Source organism: Carassius auratus, chromosome 28 (genome assembly GCF_003368295.1).
Source record: "Carassius auratus strain Wakin chromosome 28, ASM336829v1, whole genome shotgun sequence".
In the NCBI taxonomy this organism is placed as follows: Eukaryota; Metazoa; Chordata; class Actinopteri; order Cypriniformes; family Cyprinidae; genus Carassius; species Carassius auratus.
The window spans coordinates 4859507-4883463 of NC_039270.1; the positions used below are offsets into that span (position 1 = coordinate 4859507).

Genomic DNA, 23957 nt, shown 5'->3' on the forward strand with positions numbered 1-23957 from the left:
GATTTTAAAATTGGATAAAAGCGTCTGCCTAATGCATAAATTTACATTTTATATTTAATTTAATTTAATTTATTGGCACCTGTGCATTACGATGAACTTGAATGCACATTATATGAAAGGCACTTAGGAGATTATCCATACAAATTTTCCCTGGCCTTTATTTAAGACCGGCCTTTATTTGTCCATGTTGACCATGCCCCCGGCCACTATAATGCTGTGTTCACACCAAACGCGAATCTGGAGGTCTGGAGGTCTCGCGGCGCGAATGGGGCGTTAAGTGCGGCGTGGAAGACGCGAATTCGCCTCATTCGCGCGTCTAGTTCGTGCGAATTACACGAATTGACGCGCGAATAGGGCGCGTTAGGCGCGAAGGTGCTTTTTGTGCATTTAGCGTTTGACGCGAATTCGCATCTGCCGCAGAGTTGAAAAATTTTAACTTTGGCGTCAATTCGCGCCGCGTTAACCAATCAGGAGCCTGCTAAGAGTCACTCATTCAACAGTATGTTCCTGCAGGCTCCGGTTGTGCAGGAATACCCTTCTCCACTCATTCAACAAGGAGGAACGACTGATGTTGTCAGTGAGCAGTCAACCGGAGCTATATGACAAAAGTTCATATTTCTATAGAGACAGGAATAAAAAGGACATATATGTATATAAAAAACATATTAATAGATAAATTGAATAAAGGCCAATTGATAAGAAATTGATAAGAAAAATTTCATTTTACCCCAAACAAATTATATTTTATCTTGAACCACTAAAGAGACATCAGAGCCAGCGTCAAATGTCAGAAGATCCAGCCGAGGTAAGGCTGCTCTCGGTGGATACATGATGACGGAGCTCCCGCTGGTCGCATGGAGCTCATCTCCGAGATCGGCGAAACACATTTTTTAAAATAGACGCTGTCATTATAAATAGACCGCATATTTGAGTTTAAAACAACTACATTCTCGCCTGAAATACTTTTAAAACTACATTTCAAGACACAGTAACAGTAATATTTTGAAAATTATCCGAATAAAAAAGGCGGTTGAAAATGCTGCGTGAACTCAGCTGGCAGAAGCCCCCCCATGATGCGAATTCGCGTCTGTTGTGAAGTTAATTCCACGCGCGAATGAAGCGAATGATCTCAAAATGGTCAAGCGGCAAACTAGACGCGGTAGACGCGAATTTGACGCTCTATTCGCGTTTGGTGTGAACACAGCATAAGAGGCCCAGCGTTTATTTGACTACCGGTTTTTATTTGAGGAATTACGGTATGTAATTTCTTATAGCAAATTCAAAGTAAGAGATGAGAACCGAATTCCTTAAAAAATTAATAATAATAATAATAATGATATATATTCAACCTACAGAAAATAATTGTATTTGATATTTCTGTCACTTCTGAAATGATGGCTACGCCCCAGTTGTGACAAAATGTTACCTTATACATAATGCTTTTAAAGCCCTTTTTAAAAATCTTGGCTTACATACATTTCTACATATACAATGCCATCCCATAGCATCATTAAACTTGCATCTAACAATGGACAAAAGTGTTTTTCTAATCTATGGTTCTCTAACCATAAAGGCTGTGTAATTTGCCCCCTGACTAAGCTTTTAAAAAATTTAGGGGAAATATTTATATAATCCTGTTAATGCACTTAAAGAATGCAAAATCTAATCGTTAATAGAATCAAGTCCAATTTAATTGTGAATCATCTTGAATTGAATCGTTTTGAATTTGCAAAAATAGTTTTTGAATCTAATCGAAAGATGTTATATCAACATGTTTTTTTTAACATGTTTTAGTTAAAATCTTTCTGAAAATCCCGTGTTGAATTGTGTCTGGTTTGTAAACGATTGAAACAATAAGTTCTTACAGATGCAGTATGAATATCTATTTACTCTTTCTTAACATTGGGATAAAAAGTAAGGCAAAGCAAACTCTGTTTTTTCCACAGCTTAGCACTGCAAGGCCAGGTTTTTCTTCAGATACAGTAGGTAGACATTTAAAAGGCCCTTTTTACTGCCGCACGTACCGCCGCAGCCGCGTTTGTAGTGTATTTGCAGCTTTTGACCGCTGAGTGGCGCTTAAACCACAAGTTATCAAACAAGCGCATCACAGCACATTTTCGCAAATAGACGTCAGTTTTGCCTTGCTGATATGTTACGTTTGACTGCTTCAGTCACGGAAAATGAAAGAAAAACATTTTCCTTCTTTTAATTTCTCTTGAGTAGACTGTTGCCCAAGACTATCCTACATTTTGAAAGTAACTTATTGTATTTTTTTTTTAATGTTTTTTAAAAATGTTACAATGTCATATCATAATGTTATTGTTGTTTTACTTCCTCCTTTTATCTCATTTTACAATTACATTAATTTCGCAATCTGTCCCTTTGCGCCCCTGGTGGTAGTTTCGCGAATGATTTTAACACACGACCGAATTACAGTTAACGCCATGGTGGTAATGCCCATTTAGGCTGTCTACCTACTGTACATCTTTATCGTTTGGATTCTGCATATACTTCTGCATTCGCCTCGCTCAAAAACCCTACATGTGTAAATCGGTTGATGGGGATAAACACAGTGATATAGCTCTTCTTCTGCAGATGGGGTGCTCATCCACACTATTACATCATAAAGTAGCACATTCCAAAAGCTGTCATTTTGGCAGATTGGCTTCAGTATAAGCTGTTTTTAGACTAACAAGGAAATTCTGAGCTCAGCAATTCAGCTCAGCAGACAGCGATCAAGATATCATTTTAATGTTTTACCAATGTTACTCATAATTGTTCAAAATTTTTATTATTTAATTTTTGTTCTGCCATTTCTGTAGTTTATTGTTTGATTCTGTGGTGCTATTTAGTCTGCCCGTTTGCTGAAGAAGAGAAAAAGTCTATGATCTGATGAATAAAACTATTTGTTGATTACCCAAAGTTTATTGGTTTTGTTCTCTTATTCAAATTATAAATGATATAACTAAACAAATTAATAATTACTTAGGTGAAGCTATGCACTTGAAATTGTAATCACATCATAGTGTGGTGAATTATTATTGCTCATTAAAATAGTCTATTTTAGTAATTTAAATAACATAGGTTAATATATTATCTTATATGATTATATCATCATATCGAAATATATTAATGACATTGTAGTATAATATTACACCACCAAAATGCATCTTTCTAATTCTCGCTGTCAGTGCAGGCTTGTTTAACTTATATTGACCCTTATGAAAAAGGATTAGTGGCCTGCATAAAAAAAGCCTTGAACACGAAACTAAAAGAAAAAAATATAGTTGATGACTAGGCAATCATTTCATGACTCTAGACACTTATTTGTGAAGACAGTGGCATAATACAGCAAAATAATGATCTTTAGCCATATACATATAGTTGCAATGAGCATGGGTAAAATTTACCTGCTGGTGGTTTTGGGTATACAGTGACCTCTGGTGGTTCTAGTGTTAAAGCAGCTCTTGGACACACGAGATACTCACGGGAACCTAAACTTCTAATATTATACATGTCAGGACGTAAAGATATCAGTAACTATTACAGTATAACACATTTGGATTCATACTTCTTCTTCAGCTCATCAACCTCTCTTTGATGTTTTTCTTCCATGGCATTCATTTTTTCATTCAGATTTTTCTCTTTTTGTTTTGAGAGTTCACTCAATACGCTGTACTCTTTTTGATTCTCACAGACCTCTCTTTCATGCTTTAGCTTCAGCTCCTTCATCTCTGAATCATGCTTTAACATGAGAGCGTGAAAGTCTTTAGTATATTTCTGTCTGAATTCATTGAATTCCTCTGCTTGTTTTCTGGCCTCATCTTCATACTTTCTCTTCATTTCTTTTAATTTCCTTTCATATTCTTCCTCCATTTCTTTTCGTTCCTTTTCCTCATGTTCTCGTCTGGTTTTATCTTCTCTCTTCCTCTTCTCCTCCTCCTCTTTACGCTCTCGGTCAAATGCTTCTTCAAGCTTTCTCAGTTTCTGTCTCTCTTCTTCCCTTCTCTTCTTCTCTTCTCTTATTCTTTTATCCCATTCTTCCTTCCATGATTTTTCCCATTCATTCCTCTGTTTTCTCATCTCTATTTTACTGTTCTCATACTCTCTCTCTATTCTCTCTCTCTCTTTAAGCTCCTCCTCAATTCTCTCATTTTCCTTTTCTTCTCTTTTTCTTTTTTCATGTTCAAATTCTTCAATCATTTTCTTTTCTTTCAGCGCCCATTCACTCCTCTCCTCTTTAAGTCTTTGCTGGTATTCTTCCTCATGTTCTCTCTTCAGTCTCTCTTTATGAAGTTCCTCCATTTTTCTCCTCTCTCTCTCATACTTCTCTCTATATTCCTGGTCTCTGTTCTGTTGTTCTTCTTCTAATCTTCTCCGTTTCTCTTCTATTTCTTGAAGTTTCATTTTCCATTGTTCCTGTTTATCCTCCTCTTCTATTCTTCTTAAGTCTTCAGCTACTTGTCTTTCTTTCTTCTCCTTCTCTTCTTGTTCATCTCTTCTCTTAAGTTCATTTCTCAAGAACTCTTCCTTAATTCTGAGTTCTTCCTCCTTTGCTTTCCTCTCTCTTTCCATTAACTCTCTTTGTTCTGCTATTCTTCTCTTCATCTCAGCCATCTCCATCTCATGTTTGTCGCGTAAAAGTTTGTTCTCTCTTTCCATCTCCTCTTTCTTTTTCTGTAATATTCTTTCCATTTCCAGTTTTATGGCAGCTTCTGCTTCTTCAAACATCTCATTGGTGTAACATCCTCCTCCATTCTTTTCAACCATACTGTTGATTTTTTCCAGCAAGTCAGTGATTTGTTTAGAATTGTATGGTTTTGTATTGTCAATCACATGATATCTTCCTCCACAATCTCTGATCAGCTTCTTCATATGTGAATCTGTATCTTCTAGACAGCTCTCAATTGTCTGATCTTGCAGCTGATCACCATGAGTAAATATTATGATGCTAAACATTCCAGCGTTCTTCCCAAAAGTTTCCTTGATCAGGTTAAGAGTTTCTTTTTCTTCACAAGTGAATCTTCCAATTCGAAGCACCAGCAAGAACACATGAGGTCCTGGAGAGAGGAGACTAATGCACTTCAGTATCTCTTGCTTTACATCATCTGTAGGGATTTGTGTGTCAAATAGACCTGGTGTATCAACAACAGTGACTGGATGTCCATTAACAAACCCAACTTCCTTCTGACAGGAGGATGTCACTGATTTAAAACTGGCTTGGGATTTAAAAGCCTTTCTGTTGAGTATAGTGTTTCCTGTGGCACTTTTCCCATTTCCAGTTTTTCCAATAAGCACAATCCTCACACAGTTTGTGCTTGATCTCTCAGTCTCAGCTATGGTACAGAGAAGAGAAATATATACATAAGCACATATTAAATCTGACTTAAAAACATCCCCTTGCTGTCAAAATGGTGAATTTAAAGAACATCAAATAATTGATATAAATGTAACAGTTTTCTGTGGAAAAGCCATGATACATCATACTTTTTAATACATAATGTTGACATCATACATATTGGTTATCTAAATATAATTAATATTTGAGTAAAACAATCCTTTATATATTAAAGGAATAGTTTATCCAAAAATGAAACTTCTGCCATCATTTACTCATCCTCATGTCGTTCCAAACCTGTATGAGTTGCTTTCTTATGTTAAACATAAAATAAGATATTTTGAAGATTGCTGGTAATCAGTTGGTGGTTCCCATTGCCTTCCATAGTATTTCTTTTTCCTACTATGGAAGTCAATGGCAACCATAAACTGTTTGATTACCTATCTTCTTTTATGTTCAACATAAGAAAGCAACTCATGAGGATGAGTAAATGATGACAGAATTGTCATTTTTTATCCTTTTAAAATTCAGACTAAATTATGTCTTACCTTTTTGATTAATCTTTTTTAACGTTCTGATTTCTTTCTCCATTTCTATAATTCTGTCCTGTAGTTGAATTCTGTTATCCATCTGAGCCTGCAGATATGTGTCAGACGAGTAACAAGTAACTCCATAGATCATCTGCAGCAATTCTGAGAGTTGTGTACTATCTGTTCTTTGTTCAACACTGAGTATGTAATATTTGTTCCCACATTTCTTCAATAATGTCTGAATGTCTTTGTTTACATGTATGAATTTATTGACAATCTTGTCCTGTCTGTTCCCTTGATATATGAACATGATCATCAGACAATTCCAGAACTGTCCATCAGCTGTGTCAAATGTGTCACTCATTAAATTCAGTTCTACTTTATCATCGTCAGTGAGCGGATCAACAGTAAGGACCAGGAGAAATGCGTTTATGTTAAATGAACATAAAGACAGAGCATAGTATGCCTCGTGCAGCACATCCTTCTGAGACAGAGATGTTTTGTTTAGCTTCGGCATTTCAACCAGGATGACCTTGTGTCCACATATCACACCATCTCTCTTGACACATTTATGATGGGTGTCAAATTCAGACACTTCTGCAGACTCGCTGAGGCCCAGAATTGTGTTCATTGCTAAAGTTGTCCCAGCACTGTTACTTCCAAATATCACCAGACTGAGAACAGGCACTGAAACAAATTTTAACATTTTATTTTCGAAGAAAGAACAAAATGGTCCTTCTGGAGTTTGCAATGTTCAGTGAAAAACAAACAGATCTCTAAAAAAGCACTAACATCCTGTATTAGAAAAAAAATAATTATTATATACATTCGTAAAGCAAGTTAATATGTTTGTGGCTTTTAAGTGAGTAAATAAATTCTGGTTATTATACAGTTATTCTTTATAACTGAAGATTTGATACCATGTAAATAATAGTCACTTACTTTCTTTGTTTCTTGTACTCTGAGATGATGTTTGCACAAGTGTTCCAAATTTGTGTTTAAAGTCTGATGCTTGGAGATAATATACAACATTATTAAAATACCATTGTTGTATAACACATTCCTTATTTAATTAAAAGCATTAATATTGGATATGAGGCTAAATGAAAAAGAAGTGACAGTAATTTGTAATTAATGTGGTGCAAATGTACAGAACTGTCTTATTTAAGTAACTTACAAAATCCGGCAAATTTCTCCATCACTTTTTTCTTTGATGGCATCTCTGGTGGTGATACATATATTTCCAGGCTGAGATAATTCCATTTATTTTCCTTCACCAAGTTTTTAATTTTTTCAAATAGGTCAGTGACTAAACTGTGTTGATCTGCGATTATTGTGTTTAATTTGTGGTATTTTTCCTTAAATACATTTTGAAGTTCTATCTTTTTAGCAGGACTGATTTTTTTCTCTCCCTCCATCACCAGTACCAACGTGTGATTCATTGCGTGCTCTGACAAGGAGTTCATGGTCTTACTCATATATTTGAGCTTCTCTTTGGAAGTATCTGGTTGCAGAATTAGTAGAAATACATGTGGACCTGGAGCAGACATTGTCTCACAATTTTTTAGTGCCTGAGTTACTTCATCTGCAGGAACATCTCTGTTAAACAGGTTTGGTGTGATGACCACAGATATGCTTTGATCCTCAATCTGTCCTCTGCCTTGTTTAACACATTGATGTAGGGGGAGAGAGGTTTCTGTTTCAAATTCATTTCTTCTCAAGAGCAAGTTTCCCACTGAACTCTTATCAACCCAGTCTTCTCCAAACAACCAAATCCTTAATTCAGACACTGAAAATAAATTAATAAATAGAATGGTAGTATCAGTGTTTTATGACAGACAATGCTGTAATGATTTTTTGTTGTTGTAAATATCTAGAAATATAATCAAGGTTTAGTACAAGGTTTAGTGAAGTAAAAAAAATTCAGTGAAATGTTTTACATTCTACACATCCATGCATCTATTTTATATTTAGTGACAAAACAACTGCAAAATGTATAACACCATTTCATGGATATGTTACACTTACAATTTGGTGGAGCAGACATGCTGTTTCTTCTCTCTGATATCTTCTTTTCTATACTAGATGGAGCTGTTGATTTTTTACAAAAACTGGTTAAATCTAAAACATTGTATGTTGTGGATGAATTACTTGAAAATGTACAAACGTTTGTATAGCCTAATAATTTCATTATAAATTTAGTGGGTAGACATTTGGAATATGTTAGCAAACTGAATGTGAGAGAGGGGGCTTGAATGGCTCTTTTAAAAATTATATAAAAAGGTGCCACTCTCAGACAATTACCAATGACATTGTGGCCAATAAAAACAAAATGAATTTGAATTAAAATTAACATGACAATGGGTCTCATTCATGAAACATTCGTAAATATACGAGTAAATATCTGAGTGATTTGCACATAAAGAGAACTTTCCGAAAACTCTTCTCCCGATTCACAAAAACTTTGTAAACGTCAGATGTGATAGTGAAATGTGTGTGTGTGTTAATGAATTCCAATCAGTCGTAAATGGGACGCGCGTGCATGCTCACTCTCAATTACCATAAATCCCGCCTATTAAATCCGACTGACAACTATATATAGTAGCATCATATTATGACACCAAACGAAGGATTTCAACATGTCTTCTCAAAAGCGACTGAAAAAGAAACATTTCTCAGCTGCAGAAATTGAAGTTTTATTATCAGAAGTTCATTCAAAACGCCACATTTTATGTTCAAGCGTACTAGTGGCGTATCAGGTCCTAAAAAAGGAAGTTTGGCAGCATATTGCAGATCCTATTACTGGCTCTCATAATAAAAGTTAAAAGAAAAACCGTATGTAATTGATATATATAATATATTTTTTAAAATGCTGTGTAAATATGTACCGGATTAAGGTGAATTAAAATGCAGCCGTATTAATGAGCAAAACGTTCAGACGTTAAACGCACTATTTACGCGTGGCTGGGAGCAGGTGTAGATTTCTTTCGTACCAACTAACATTTGGAAAATACGAACGTTTTAATGAATCCGAAAATTTACGCCAAAACCACTTTACACGCGATTTACACAAAAATTCGTTCTGCGCGTGTTTCATGAATGAGACCCAGTGTGTACAAAACAGTAACCAGGCTAATCATTCAAATCAATCAAAATTCCATTTTTTTTTCATATCTGTCAATATGAGGAGTTGTTATGGGTTGTGTGTTTTGTTTGATTGATTGATGTTCCACAGTCTGTTTGGAAACTTAGGTTCCCCTTCAGGAACTCGAGCTGCATTGAATGCTTTGGGAATGCCCCCAGAAAGACACCATACTGAAGCATGTGTGAAACCAGTTCAATAGTGAAGCGAGACGTCACAATCAGGGTGACATAAGCAACCAGGAAGCAAAAAGGCGCATCTTGCAAGCACTCTATATCTTTTGCTCTGCAGCGAGCATGTCTTTGGAGAGTGTGTGTGAATGTATGCAAGCACTCAGTCAGTCAAAACTCTTTTAGTAAGCGAGAAAAAGATATGCCAAAGAGTAAATCAAAAAGTTTGGTGAGCAGAAGGTGTTTCAAGTCGTTTGTTCCTCCCTGCCCACATTATATTTTGGGTGGGGATACACACAATTTGTGAGCATGGGCATCTCTCGAGGGGGGGCTTCCTGCCATGATTGTGAGCTTCTCCCACTCCATAAGTGTCGACACAGAGGAGACTGTGGACTCGCCGCTACAGTCCCTCGAGTATAAGGAGCTTGTGGAGGTTGTTACTCATGCTATCCAAAAAGCGAGATCACAACCTTAACATCTGGGCCTTCCATTTTTCCCCAATCTTCATTCTGAGCTTTCGAGATCATGAGATTAACTGTATTTGTACCGACTCTTTAGCCCCACAGAATCTAAATATTCCTACATCACAGGGCTAAATGACAGGGGATATGCGCAGCCATTCCATGGCAGCTCTTGTGGCCACCAAGCTACACCTTTGGTTGAATCTGTCCGAGTTAAAAGATAAGGACAGATTCTTCCTGCTGGATGCCCTGCTTCTGGCCTCTTAGACACTGTCATCGAGAGGTTTCAGGAGGCGAAGAAGCAGTCAGCAGCATTCCAGTGCTTCCTCCCTCGCTGCCAACAGAGCAGTCCCAGCAGTCTAGCTCCTCATATCGCCAGAACCAGAAACAGAGCAGAAAGACCAGGGGAGGGGATGGCACTCCCGGCAAGGGTCTTCTAAATAGAAAACTTATCTGCGGACCATTTTTATGTCTAAGAGGACCTCGGGGCAAACAGGCCTTATAATTTCACCCTACACACCCTAGTATACGCTGCCCAATCCTCTTCAGTGCCCTCAGGCAGACTTAATGATGCCCCTGCTACCCCCAGTGCTTCAGGGCCCAGCAGGCTCTGGTGACTATTCTCAGCTGCTGCCAGGCGATGGTACAGCACAGGATAACGCGTCCCCTCAGAAAAGGGTGCTAAAGAGCATAAATGAATTGTTTTCTGCCAGTCAATCGTTTCAGGGCACTGAAGTGGCTCTTCTAACAACACCAGACGCCAGTCTTGAGAGACTTGTTCCCTTAGTAGATTTTCTGGCAGCGTGGAAACTTCTGCCAAATGTCTCACAATGGGTCCTGCAGACTGTAGAGAAAGGTTACAGAATTCAGTTTGGTTCTCGTCTCGTCTCACTTCAGCTGGGTTATTCCTTCATTAGTGGGCTCCAACCAGGCTCTGGTAATTGAACAAGAAGTAGAAACTCTCTTAAGGAAGGGGGCCATAGAATGTGTTCCTTCTCTAGAGCAGTGGTTCTCAAACTTTTTCAGCAGGAGGCCACAGCGTAGGATGAATCTTTTTGTGGCCCCTCAAAAGAAAACTCATAACGCAAAACATCCTCAAACGTACAATTTTCAAACTTAAGTGCTCTTTCAAAAATTCATGAAGCTCATGTCTTAGTTTGAACACTCACTCTAAAACTTTTCCATGCGAGAGCCACCGATCCCATCCAAAATGCACACACAGAGCAGTGAACATACACCCGGAGCAGTGGGAAACCATTTATGCTGCGGCACCCGGGGAGCAGTTGGGTGGGGGAGTGGGGGGACTTGTTCAAGGGGCACCTCAGTCATAGTATTGCTGGTCCAAGACTCTAACTCACAACTTTAGGGTTAGGAGTCAAACTCTAACCATTAGGCCATGACTTCCCATCTTCCATCTGCTGCTCCCATCTCGGTGCACTGAGCAAAGAGACGTGACTTGATGTGATGATGAAGCATACAGTGAGTGACTGCAATCTTTTGATTTTGGGGTTTAATTTGAGTGACAACCCCACTCCTGTGCCCAGTCATTGCTGCAGAACCATCAGTGCAAACAGACACACATTTTTCCCAACTCCATGAAAGTGTTCAACATTTTGAAAATTTCCACACCTGTTGCTCTCCCCTCAAGTTCTTTTAAAAACAAGAAATCTTCCATAATTTTACTGTCCCATACATATCAAATATACACAAGAAAGTGCTGCTTACTGTACTGTTAGGCAGCGTTATGGATTTTTTTTCATGGCCTATTCTCCAAACCATCACTCTGCACATCCACTGCTGCTGGAAGTATTAATTCCTCCCCGATTGTGTGAGGCTTTTTACATTTGGCTATTCACAGGGCTACAAGGTACTGTTGTGATGTTAGTCAGTCGTAACTTTTGCTTGATGGATTCTTTCTTTCTTTGAAAAAATTATTTAGTTGTATTTGCATGCTCTGGATGAATTGTTGTGAGATGTCTGTAGAGTTTAAATGGTTTCAGCACTTAAACGGATAGAATCTTGAAGCACAGCTTGCACTGTGGTCTGCTGTCACGATATTCCATAAAGCCATATTTTATGTACGAGTTGTCAAATTTACACAATTTCATTTTTTTCATGTTAGGCTCTTCTGTACTAACCTTCTCAGTTGAGAAACTACATCCATACAGAGTCTTCCTATCCTTCATCAGTGTGTTCATGGCTAACCATTCGGTTCACTAATGCATCAACTGCGGTTTTGGGGATGTTTCAGCGTAGTGTGCTGTGTATAACTGATACTTTTTTTTACATTTTTTAATATAATGTTTAAAATACATCACAGTGTACATAGGTTGACAATCCTGCCTTACATACGGGTCATATATATATATATATATATATATATATATATATATATATATATATATATATATATTTGAGTTGTTGCAATGGTTTCAATCACACTGATTGTAACGGGTTGATTGGTCGCAGTGGTTTCAATCACACTCACACTCTCATTTGAGTTGTTGCAATGGTTTCAATCACACTGATTGTAACGGGTTGATTGGTCGCAGTGGTTTCAATCACACTCACACGCTCTCTGGACCAATCAGGACTTAGCTGCATGCTATATAGGCAGGGGTTCCCTATTGACACTCCTTACTCTTTGTGGCCGGAGGCACATTTTGGCTCTTGACTCTTTTGAGGCAGTCACAGTAATTTGACCAGTAATGCAATGGGCTAATTTGATTCATCTATAGACCTTGTTTACGTTAGGGTGGGCGTTACAGTGTGCAGTGTCTCCCTGTTATAAACCCGATCATTCCTGTGACGGAACCGGGTTGAGTTTTGCTGCTGGCTCGGTGTAGCTGTACTATTGTCACTATTGGTGTGAGGCTCCTTGATGGGTATATATGTATACTAGTTGGCATTACATGTATATTTTAATCCCACAAAGGTTACTGAATTTGGTTTGTTTGTGTACGTCAGCGTTGTAAACCGCTTTGCAGGCGCTGGTATCTGCACCAGCCCCTCCTTTCCAGGTCACGCTGCTGTTTTGTCTCCACTACTGTTTTAACTGTAGACTGCTCAACCAGTTATAGCTACAGGAGTTCACTCCAAGCGCCGCTACGTGCCTTCCAGCACCAGGACCTGTTGCCCAATTGGGTGTCTGGCAGGGCTGTATTTGAGTGATTGGTGACACAGATGATAACTTGGCCTATCTTTTGGACTGACTGTGCTCCTTAATGTGTGTGTGGAGATTGGGGTCTATGTTTATGGGGTTTTGTTAAACTTATGATTAAGTGATTCTTTTGCTTAATTTATATTTCTTTTAAGTTGATAAAGATTTTCATTTTTGCTGAAACTGACTTGTTAAACTTTGGTTATTTTTGTTAGGCTCTAGGCAGCTATTAAGTCCCCTTTGCTGCCTAGAATTGCCTTAGACTGAAGTTGCTTTTTTTTTTTTTTTTCATTTACTTTTTGTTTGTATTTCCCTCCCCAATAATTTACTGTTCTTTCTCCCACAGTGTCTGTGTCCTCGGTGGTGTTCTCTTGTGTGCTGTTCCCTAGTTTGCTTATTTTGGGTTTTTAATCACAGTGTGAGTGTTCGTGTGTTATTGGGGAATCCTTCCCTGAGATCCCACACCCCTTGACCCTACCTCTCCACTGGTAAGGCCTCAGCACTCATTTCCCCTATTTTAGGGTGTATGGTATCTTATACTTGTATAAGTAATTGTATGAATAAAATTGTCTTGATGGAACTACGTCTCTGGCTTCATGCATAATTCAAACCCGTGTGCTTTTTGTATTTTGGTGGTTTAACTATTGAGTTAGTCAAATTCTCGGGGTGAAATTCCCCGGTAGGTGTTGCTGGTAAAAGTCCTACTCGCCACATTTAGAGATTCTAGAAGTTTCCTAGATTCTACAATTTTTACTTTTGCAGCTTCCCTAGCACCATCCAGCCCCTAGTTTGATAACTTCTGCTCTAGAGAAGGAATCGGGGTTCAATAGCCATTACTTCATCATCCTGAAGAAGGCGTCTACATCCCTGTGCATTTCAATCAGGGAGCAGACATCTTTTTGAGACCGGGGCTGAGACCCGGGGAGTGGAGACTCCACCCATGAGACCATACTCTAGTCCAGAGCTCCTGCCATGAGGAAACCGTATGCCTTGAAGTGGACATCGACTGCAAGACCCAGTCAATTGCCCAGTTGGTTCAGTTTTTGCAGTAGCAATTCTTTGTAGGGTTACCCATACACTTGGAAGGCATGGCTGCATACCACACCCTTCGGGGTGGTCAGTCAATGGGAAGAAACCCATTAGTTACACGTTTTCTCAGTGGCACTCGGAAGCTGAGGCCAATACAGTGCATTAAGGTGCCCTCATGGGAGGGTTCTGGAGGCTCTATGCAAAGCTACCCTTTGAACCCATCGAAGATACTTCAGATTAGCTCCTCATGCTTAAGTCTATGTTCTTATTCGCGATATCTTCACTGAAGGGGATAGGGGACCTGAAAGCTCTTGCTGTGTCAGGCCTGGAGTTTGGCCCCAGGCATAGTTAGGGTATTCATCTACCCGAGACCCAGGTCCTAAAGTTCCCACTTCATTAACAGGTCCCTTTGTACTACACACATTCACAAAAGCTGCCCAGTGGAATAAAGCAGATCAGTTATTTGTTTGCTTTGGTCCACCTAAGAAAGGGAGTTCCAGGGACCAAGCAAACTATGAGCTGGTGGGTGGTCAAGGCCATCACACTGGCCTATGAGTCCTCTGGCCTCCAGTCACCTATGGGGGTCAAAGCGCACTGGATCGGAGGTATGGCGGCCTTCAAGGCCTTATCAGTGGGCGTGGCCCTTCAGGATGTTTGTGCTGCGGCAGGCTGGTCCTCTCAGCACACATTCATTAGTTTCTACAGTTTAGACCTGATGTCTACTCCATGGTCCCAAGTCCTTTCGTCTTGATTTGCTCACCAGATACACACCAGACAGCGTCTTGCTCATATGGCGCAGTGGGTATTCTGGATCCCAAAGCATTCGACGCAGCTTGAGTTCCTGAAGCGGAACATCTCGAGGTTACATATGTAACCATGGTTCCCCAAGGGGAACGAGATGCTGTGTCTCCTTGCCATGCTCCCTGCATCCATGCAGGCACTCACTTCTGCAGAAGCTAACATTTGTGCTTGCCAGATGTGCCTTTATGCTTCCAGGTTGTGTCATGTCACCCCACTCGTGACTTCCCCATTGCTATTGGACTGATTTCACACATGCTTCAGTACAGTGTCTCACTAGTGGCATTCCCAAAGAGTTTCTTCGAGGTTGTTTTTATATAACTTACAGATGCTTTTAATGAGTGGATTGAAGGAAGAAAATTGGTGCAAATTACAGACAGACAAGCTTACATTTGTGAAACGATCTGTGGTTTGTCTCATTTTTATACATCAAATTGCATTGCTGAGAAAATGAATGCTACATAATTACAAAAGCACTGTACAAAACCGAACCGTATAATTAATACATTTCTTTTTTTTTTTTTTACTTTCTATTCATAATATAAAATCTTATATAAAAATAGAATAGTATAGTAATGGATCCAAACTTTTGATCTACAATTTATTTTTATATTTTCATTGCCCCTATTTTACATTTGAGCCCCTGCCCGAGGAACTCTGCTGGTCCCTGAAGACAAATTATCAATATTAAGTAAGTGACATGTTATTTAGGTTTAAAATAATATATAAATAATGCAAAAAAAAATAGGCTTTGGTAAATTTGCAAAAATGTCAGGTTAAATTTAAAGCAATCATATTTTACAGAAGCTTGCATAGAATTATTTGAGTATGTGATTACATTTAAATCCGATTGAATTTTAGTTATTGCCAGTATATAATTGGAGCATTAAATAAGCTGTTTGACAAAGATACGCAATAGGCCTATAAGGAAGCGTCATGTTGTTTTGATATAGCTTGCTTTTAGACTGAACAAATTGCACAATAAATATGCAGTGGCGAAGCTATTGTTTTATAAGTGGGGTGGCCAAAGCTAATTCATGGGATCCATAGAACATGACAGGAAATCAGTATGTAACTCCAAACTGACATAAAAAAAAAAAACTTAAATTAAAATGCGTATAAAAGCAGAGTGATGAAAACCCAGCTGTGGATTTGGAAAAAATAACTTATTTTCATTTTTTAAGAAACCTAAAACTTGTGAGTTCAGCCTTGAGTGAGAATTATTCATGAATTAACAAGTTTGCTATTATTACTTTTTATAATTTCTTCTAAAATAACTATTTAGGGAACCCTATTGTTAAGATTAAAAATAATTGATATGTATTCAGGTTCATATTAGACCTTTCTTATATATATGAAAAACACCCTGGCTAAAACAACCCTAAGCTGGTTGCCTGATTTTACCTGGTTTAAGATGGAAGTAGCTGGTTTTAGTTGGTCTCCAAGCCTGGCCAGCTAAGACCAGCCTGACTAGCTAAGGAAGTGGCTAAAGCCAGCCTGCTGACCAGCTATGATCAGCCTCGACCAGGCTGGATGATCAGGTTGGCTGGTTTTAGCTAGGGGAGGGGGGTTCAGCAGGGCAGACCATACCCATTTATTTTATTAACAATAAAAAAAAAAAGAGCAAAAATTAGTAATTTAATTCTTGCAACATTCTTGTTGCCGTTGACACTGAATTGCTGTTATGTGACTATGTAGTCTAGTTGCTGTCTTTCCGCGGTCTAAACATTAATTGGACGATTACATGATATATTCACTATACATTTCGATAAGTCATAGTGTATCTTTTCAAATATTTTTATTAGAGCACATAATCACATCATTATATTATCTACATCATACACAAGAGTATAATGTATATCCACATAGAAATATGTGCAGTTAGGACCTACTGTCCTCTTTTTGTTTTTAGAACATACAACAATGGTAAAAGAAGAACAGAATCAACAGATAAACATACTGAGTACAGAGAAAAAAAAACCAACATCTAAATAATCCCTCATCCCCATCCTACCCAGCCTTATCCTTCTGCCTAAATACTACTATAATATAGTTAGAAGGAAACATTAATTTCCCCTGCCTGAAGTGAATGAGAGGTGACCACACTTTTTCAAAGTGTGGGAGTTTATCCATAAGAATATATTTTATTCTCTCTAAATGGAGAGTGTTAGGAAGATCACTAAGCCATATCTTTGTGGAGGGTGTTTCTTTATTTTTCCAATGCATGAGAAGTAGCTTCTTTGCAGTGATGAGACTATAGGACAGGAAGCATTGTTGGTAGTTGTTTAACCTTTTAATATCGTCTGAAATTCCTAAAATAATAATGAGTGGATTTGGCTCCAGTTGTATCTTGAGTATCCTAGAAATTAAACTGAAGATATTAAAAGATCTTAACCTTGGGACACAGGACGAAGCTGTGAAGCAACGTGTCTTCTGCAATAAGGCATCTGTCACATAGAGGGGATATCTCAGGGTATATTTTGTGTAACCTTTCCTTAGAATAGTGAAGACGATGTAGAATCTTAAAGTGAATTAGAGAGTGCCTAGCATTGTTAGAACAATGGTGAGTATGTTCCAAACTCTTTTCCCATAGAGGATCTGGGATCACAGTGCCCAATTCTTCCTCCCATTTTGTTTTTATGGAAGTGGAGATCACTGGATTGATAGACTGCAAAGTGTCATAAATATAAGATATAGATTTTTCTAAGCAAGACATGGGTCGGAGGCATCGATCAAGACAAGAGCCTGAGAAAGTCTCAAAATTTTGCAAATATTTTTTTACATAGTTTCTAATTTGCAAGTATCTAAAGAAACTACTACCCGGTATATTATATTTACTCTGTAATTGTGCAAAGGATGCAAAAAGGCCATTAATGTATAACTCTCCTATTGTATGGATGCCTCTATTCATCCAGAGATTAAAAGTATTATCAAGAATGGATGGAGGAAATGTAGGGTTTCCAGTAATAGGTAATGCATAAGATATAGGTTTCAACTTAAAGTGTGATTTGATTTGTTTCCAAATACGCACTGTACTGTGGATCATCACATTGCTATTGTACAAAGACTTCTCAATAGTGTAAGGAGCCAGAAGGATGGCACCTATAGAGTTAGGCTGGCATGCCTCTTGTTCTAATTGGAGCCAGTTTGGTGGAGTAGCATTGTTGTCCAGCCAGTACGTCATAATCTTGATATGTGAGGCCCAGTAATATGATAAAAAAATTTGAGAGTGCCAAGCCTCCTTCTATTTTGGATTTGCAGAGGTGTTTCTTGCCTATTCTGTGGGTTTTGTAGTCCCGTCAATTTAAAAAAAAAAGATTTGGGGAGAAACACTGGAATGGACTGGAATAAATATAGTAATTGGGGCAAGAAAATCATTTTGATAGCATTCACTCTGCCAAGTAATGATATTGGCAAGGTCTTCCAGAACTGTATATCTGTTTGTAATTTAGACAGCAGTGGTGGGAAATTCTCCTTAAATAAATTAGAGTGGCATTTTGTAATCTGAATTCCTAAATAAGTGAATTTTTCTGAAGATACACTAAAAGGGAGGTTCTGTAACCAGGCAGTATTCTGCACCTGCATGGGCATTAGCTCGCTTTTATTCCAATTTATCCTGTAACCAGAAAAGGTCCCAAATGAATTTATTTTATCTAGTATCTGTGAGATTGTTACTTGGGGTTGAGAGATAAATAATAAAACATCATCATCAACATAACCATGAATTAGAGGGTCTGAGCGGATACTCACGGCAAGGGGTTCGATTGCCAAAGAAAAAATTAAGGGGGGAAAGAGGGCACCCTTGTCTCGTTCCTCTATGCAGACTGAAACGGGGGGACAATATTTGATTAGTCAGTATCTGTGCACAGGGGTTGTTGTAAAGGAGCTTTACCATTGTTATGAATTTTTCTCCAAAATTAAATCTCTTTAAAATTTCAAATAGATACGGCCACTCGACTTGGTCGAATGCCTTCTCAGCATCGAGTGAAAGGATGGCTAGTTCTTCTTGTGTTCTATTAGTAGCATACATGATATTAAATAAACGTCTAAGATTGAAAAAGAGTTTCTACCTGGTATAAAACCAGTTTGGTCTGGATGTACTAATTTATCTATGAGGGGGCTCAATCTATTGGCCAAAATTTTTGAAAATAATTTCCCATCTTGGTTTAATAAAGAAATAGGTCTAAAAGAGCCAACCTCTTCTGGGTCCTTACCCTTTTAATGTATCACTGTAATAACCGCTTCTGTTAAAGTAGGAGGTAGGACACCATCCACTTGGGCTTGAGTGAACACCGTGTGTAGATATAGGCACAGGGTTACATTAAATTTTTTATACAGCTCACCTGGAAGGCAATCAGGGCCTGGAGCTTTATTACTTTTGAGTGAAGTAATAGCCTTTTTAACTTCTTCAATAGAAATTTCAGCTGAGCTGCCTCATTTTCATCTAGTTTGGGGAGATTGCACTTATTTAAGAAATCTTGCATAGCTGTATAGTCTGCATTACTTTTGGAAGTGTATACATTTTTGTAGAATAGGAGAAATCGATCATTGATGTCCTTAGGTTTAATCAGAATCTCACCTTTATCAGATTTAATTTTATGTATCATGCGATCATTTTCCTGCTTTCTGAGTTGCCGGGCTAAGAGTCTATGTGGCTTGTCATTAAACTCAAAATGTTTTTGTTTTGTATATAAAAATGCCTTCCTAATCTTTGCCGAAAGTATCTTGTTATATTCATATTTTAAGGCAGATATCTTTTTGTGCAAGTCACTGGAGGGAGTTTTGGCATTCTATTTATCCAGGAGGTTAATTTGGTTGTCTAGTTCGAGTAGTCTAGCTTTGTTCATTTTCCTTCTAGATGCTTGAAATGAAATTATAGAGCCTCTAATAAATGCTTTGAATGCCTCCCATAGAACCGAAGGGGTGGTTTCTGAATTATCATTAGTATCGAAATAAAGGGATATCTGAGATTCTAGGTAATCACAGAGCTCTTTTTCGGCTAATAAAAGAGGGTTTAGCCTCCAGTTCGTCTGTGGCTTCACAATGTTTTGAATATTCAGAGTACACGTAAGGGGACTGTGATGTGAGATCAAAATGTTGTGGTATTTCGGGTTTACAGCATAAGGTGTTAGTTTTGCATCTATAAGAAAATAATCTATCCTGCTGTAAGAGTTATGTGTTGCAGAATAAAAGGAGTAATCTCTGCTAGTCGGGTTGGCTATTCTCCAAATGTCAGACAGATTAGTATTGTTGATAAATGTATTAAGAAAGACACTTGACTTACTCTTCTCTGCTCTGCGAGTGGAAGATCTGTCTAAATACGGATCTAATACACAATTGAATTCCCCTGCAATAATCAAGATCGATTGGAATAAATCTGGTATAAGAGATATTGCCTTCTGAAAAAATGATGGATTGTCTATATTTGGAGCGTATATGTTCATCAAGGTGAGAGGTGTAGAATATATTTCCCCAGTTACAATCAGAAATCGACCTTCCTTATCAGATATTGTATCTTTGTGAATGAAGGGGACGCCTTTCCTTATTATAATTGCTGTACCTCTTGCTTTAAAATTAAATGATGAGTGGTAAACATTATTAATCCATTTACACCTTAACCTGATATGAGCGTCTTTTTTCAAGTGGGTTTCCTGTAAAAATATTATCTGGTATTATCTGGTGCCAAAGATTTAAGATGGGCAAAGATTTTACCTCTTTTAATTGGGTTGTTAAGTCCACGCACATTCCAGCTAGCTAAGGTTACCCCCCTCCTTCCTTCTCTTGTATTCAGATCATTTTGTATAGGCATAACAGAAAAAAAATAGAGTAAATAGCTGTTCCGATTAGTACACTTTCAAATTGTGATTTTATAGTAGTTAGACAGCTAAGTCCCACCCTCCCCCCCCTCCCCATCCTATAAACTCTTTTAAACCCTCTAGAACAAACTGAGAAAACAAAGAATAAGAACATTTCTAGCCAATACTAAACAAACGTATGGCACGAAAGTACTTCGGGAAGTATTAAAATAATTAATAACTGCTCTGTCCATTTAGCTGGGCCACCTGATGTGTCACTTCCTCTGTCAATATCTATTATGGCTGTCCAAAATATTTCTCAGCGTAATCTTGAGCTTCCTTTGGGTCGGTGAACGACATTTTCACTCCTCCGTGTGTCACCATCAGCCTGGCAGGATAAATCAGTCCGTATCTGACGTCTGACTTTCCTCGTAACATTTCTCTAACTTTAGTGAACGCCGCTCTCTGTTTGACCACAGAGGGAGGGAAATCTGGAAATATGTGTATTTTTCGCCCTTGGTATTCCAGCTTTTTCTTTTCTATGGCCTTGCGTAATATTTCCTCACGGTCGTGGCAGTAGTGAAATCTTAAAATGAAGGGTCTTGGGGGGTCCTCTGGTTTCGGTTTCTGGCGGTTTATCCTGTGTGCGCGATCTATCAGTGGTTGCTCCGGCAGAGACAGCGTTTCGGATAGGAGTTGTGAGATGAACTCTCTGGGCCGAGGCCCCTCATTTCCCTCCGGTATTCCTATAATCCTAATATTATTCCGTCTGGATCGCGCCTCGAGGTCCTCACATTTTTCATCCAGATGTTTAATTTTAGTTGTCAGATGATCCACTGTAGATTGCAGTGTGGAGAGGATGTCGGAGTGGGAAGAAGCGCTTTCTTCCAGTTCTTTTAGTGCGGCCTCGTGTACTGCTGATTTGCCTCTCAGCTCAGAGATAGATTTCTGGACGTTTTCATTAAGTGATGAAATCTCGCCCCTGATGGTAGCAGAAACTTCTGTCATGCGGTTTTCTATGGTGGCGCAAACCTCTGATCTGATCCGGTTCACATCTGTGCTTAAAGCAGCGATGGCTGCGAGCACCGTCTTATTAGAGGGTTCCTCCACAGTGTTGTCATCAGCCTCCGGGGCCTCTGAGCAAGGCGCGCTCGAGGTCTCTAGGCCTAACTCAGGTGCCTCGCTTTTCTTGACTTTCGGTTTAACCATTGTCGAAACCGAGCAGAATATTTTGTTTCCGGTGATTACCGCGACGTTTATGTTCTTCACAAAGTGGGTAACAATCTATGATTTTGCGTTTTTGCTCAGTTTTTGAACGGATTTTTGACGAGCTATCTGGAGGTGCGTCTTAGCATTCCATTGCTCGCTCCTCCCCCCATAGTGTATCTTTTAACATGCATCAGATGTTTATTGTGTATTTCATGTTAATAAGAAAGCACTCCTGCTTTGCTTGAACATAAGCAAAGCTGGAGCGCGCATGAACAGTCACACCACTGAAGAGCTCCAAAACTGTGGATGCATCCGAAAACGTAGGCAGCTGACTTGCTGCTTCACTACCGTATCATGCAATGATATTGCAGGCAGTGTTTTTGCAGGAAGGCACCTCATGAAACAGATTTCGGACAGACTTTCTGAGGCAACAAAATAGAATGAGTTTTGGTGACAACTAAATGGATACTTAATTACTATAAAACTGATTTCTTGCTTGAGCTAACATTAAAATTGTAAGAAGTTAGTCAGTAATACACATTTACACACAAACTGACCACCAACGGAACTTTCAGATGCAGATTTTTTTGGGCTGAACCATCATGGAATAGAACGCACAGGATTGTGGGAAGGATACATCTACACTGCCTTAAAAAATTCTATGAGAAAAAAGGTACCTCCGGAGACAGGAGGTAAAGCAGAATTTGGATTTGGACATGCCTTGTTGCCTTTCTGCCTTGGAAATTTGAGAGTTTTTGGATGTACGCACTGTTTGAATTTCTTAATCCTATTTTATCAATCTAACGTAGAAACGTGCACAGATCTGTGTGCACAAATCAACTTATGACAGAGTTCCTGTGTGATTCATGAAACATTCATATGATGCCAGTCTCATCATACGAATGATCACACGTTGATAAATGTGGTGGCAGAAAATAATCATCATTTGAATATCACGCACCTAAAAACATCCTGGTTTAGAAACCTTACCCCTGTAGTTTACAACACAGATAAATGAAACCCGGCTAAAAAGAGGAAGTAATCTCATGAAAGAAAAACTAATCTTACTCAAAAAACACCCGTTGCAAATAATTAGGCTACATTAATGTAATTTATAAGTATATTAAAATACTGGTAAATATAAACATTATATTATGAATGATATTTAGTTCTGCTCATTCTACAACAAATATTTTAAATTTAACCGTATTCAGAACAAGAATGAAAAAAAAGTAGGCTAGTTCTACAATTATATATTAAACTATATATATATATATATATATATATATATATATATATATATATATATATATATATATATATATAATAAAACACAAATTAGTCTACAGTGGCATTCATCATAAACAGCATACAAATGTCACGTAAAACTGAAACTGCAAAGGGCTCACAAGTCTTTCTTATATCACAAGCCATATTGCCATATTTGTAACATTTGTTTGCATAACTGTTATGCATTATGTAGCCTGAAAATGGAAAAAGTTCTAATATGTAAAATCCTTCACACGTGCAAAAATGTTTGTTTTGGTGCTGCACACTGATTTTACAGCAGACCTAAAATAAACTGTGTAACTTACGTTTGGTTGTTCAGGTAGGCCAACTCAACTTGCATACACGAGCTGAGTCCAGACATGAGTTTTGATCGTAGCCATTGCTCAAGTCCATATTGATAAATTCCAAAGTTTTTAATAATTTTATGTGATACTTTCGTTTCGTAAATGAGGCCCTGCTCTGTCGTGTCTGTCAGCTTGCTGTCTGTGAGTCCTCTCTGCTCTGCATTGTTTTTGGACACCCCTATGGCTCGGTCACATATGAAATATTTAAAATTAAGTTACAATGAATTATACTCACCTTCGTGGGACGCCATTTGAAGGACTGCAGCTCTGAAGTAAAAGCGAAAGTGTAAGGCATCTCTGTTAAATGCAAGGCCAGAGTTGGGGGGAGGGGGGTTGGTGGTTTGGCTTTTGGAAAAGTGTCTGGCTGTAGCCAGAGTAGTTGCACAGACGGAAGTTAAAAATGCTTGATCACATGATTTGCATAGACTTCAAATAGTTCCAGGCACTGACCCTTTGCGGAAAAAACACTTTTCCTAGTTACGGTTGCTATCCCTGAAAAAATGCTGCCCTGGCACTATGCATCATGTTCAAACACAATAAAAAAAAAAATCCATCAAAGAGCAAAAAAGAAAATGACAATGTAGGAAGGTTACTTGTGGTATGAAACAAGGTCTAAGGACTCTTTTTGTCAATTTTGTCAATTTTAAAGTCCCGGTAATGGCAATATTAAATATGTATCTTGAGTTTGTGT

General features: G+C 38.3%; 1 protein-coding gene across 1 annotated transcript; it reads right to left on the reverse strand.

Moving 5' to 3' along the window:
• Positions 1–1134: 1134 nt before the first annotated feature.
• On the reverse strand, positions 1135–23638 carry LOC113047423 (GTPase IMAP family member 8-like). The gene is made up of 6 exons (XM_026208769.1): positions 23502–23638; positions 7897–7959; positions 7046–7657; positions 6811–6879; positions 5887–6555; positions 1135–5336 (listed from the first exon to the last, which is right to left on the reverse strand). The coding sequence occupies exons 1-6, from the start codon at positions 23515–23517 to the stop codon at positions 3544–3546; spliced, it is 3222 nt and encodes a 1073-aa protein (XP_026064554.1). The 5' UTR covers positions 23518–23638; the 3' UTR covers positions 1135–3543.
• Between the last annotated feature and the right edge of the window lie 319 nt (positions 23639–23957).

Excerpts from the sequence above, each read along its gene's own strand:
- LOC113047423 (XM_026208769.1), bottom strand. Across the intron at positions 6,556-6,810 it reads GAGTACAAGAAACAAAGAAA|TGCCTGTTCTCAGTCTGGTG; the intron begins GTAAGTGACTAT and ends AATTTGTTTCAG. Across the intron at positions 5,337-5,886 it reads AAAAAAGATTAATCAAAAAG|CTGAGACTGAGAGATCAAGC; the intron begins GTAAGACATAAT and ends TCTGTACCATAG.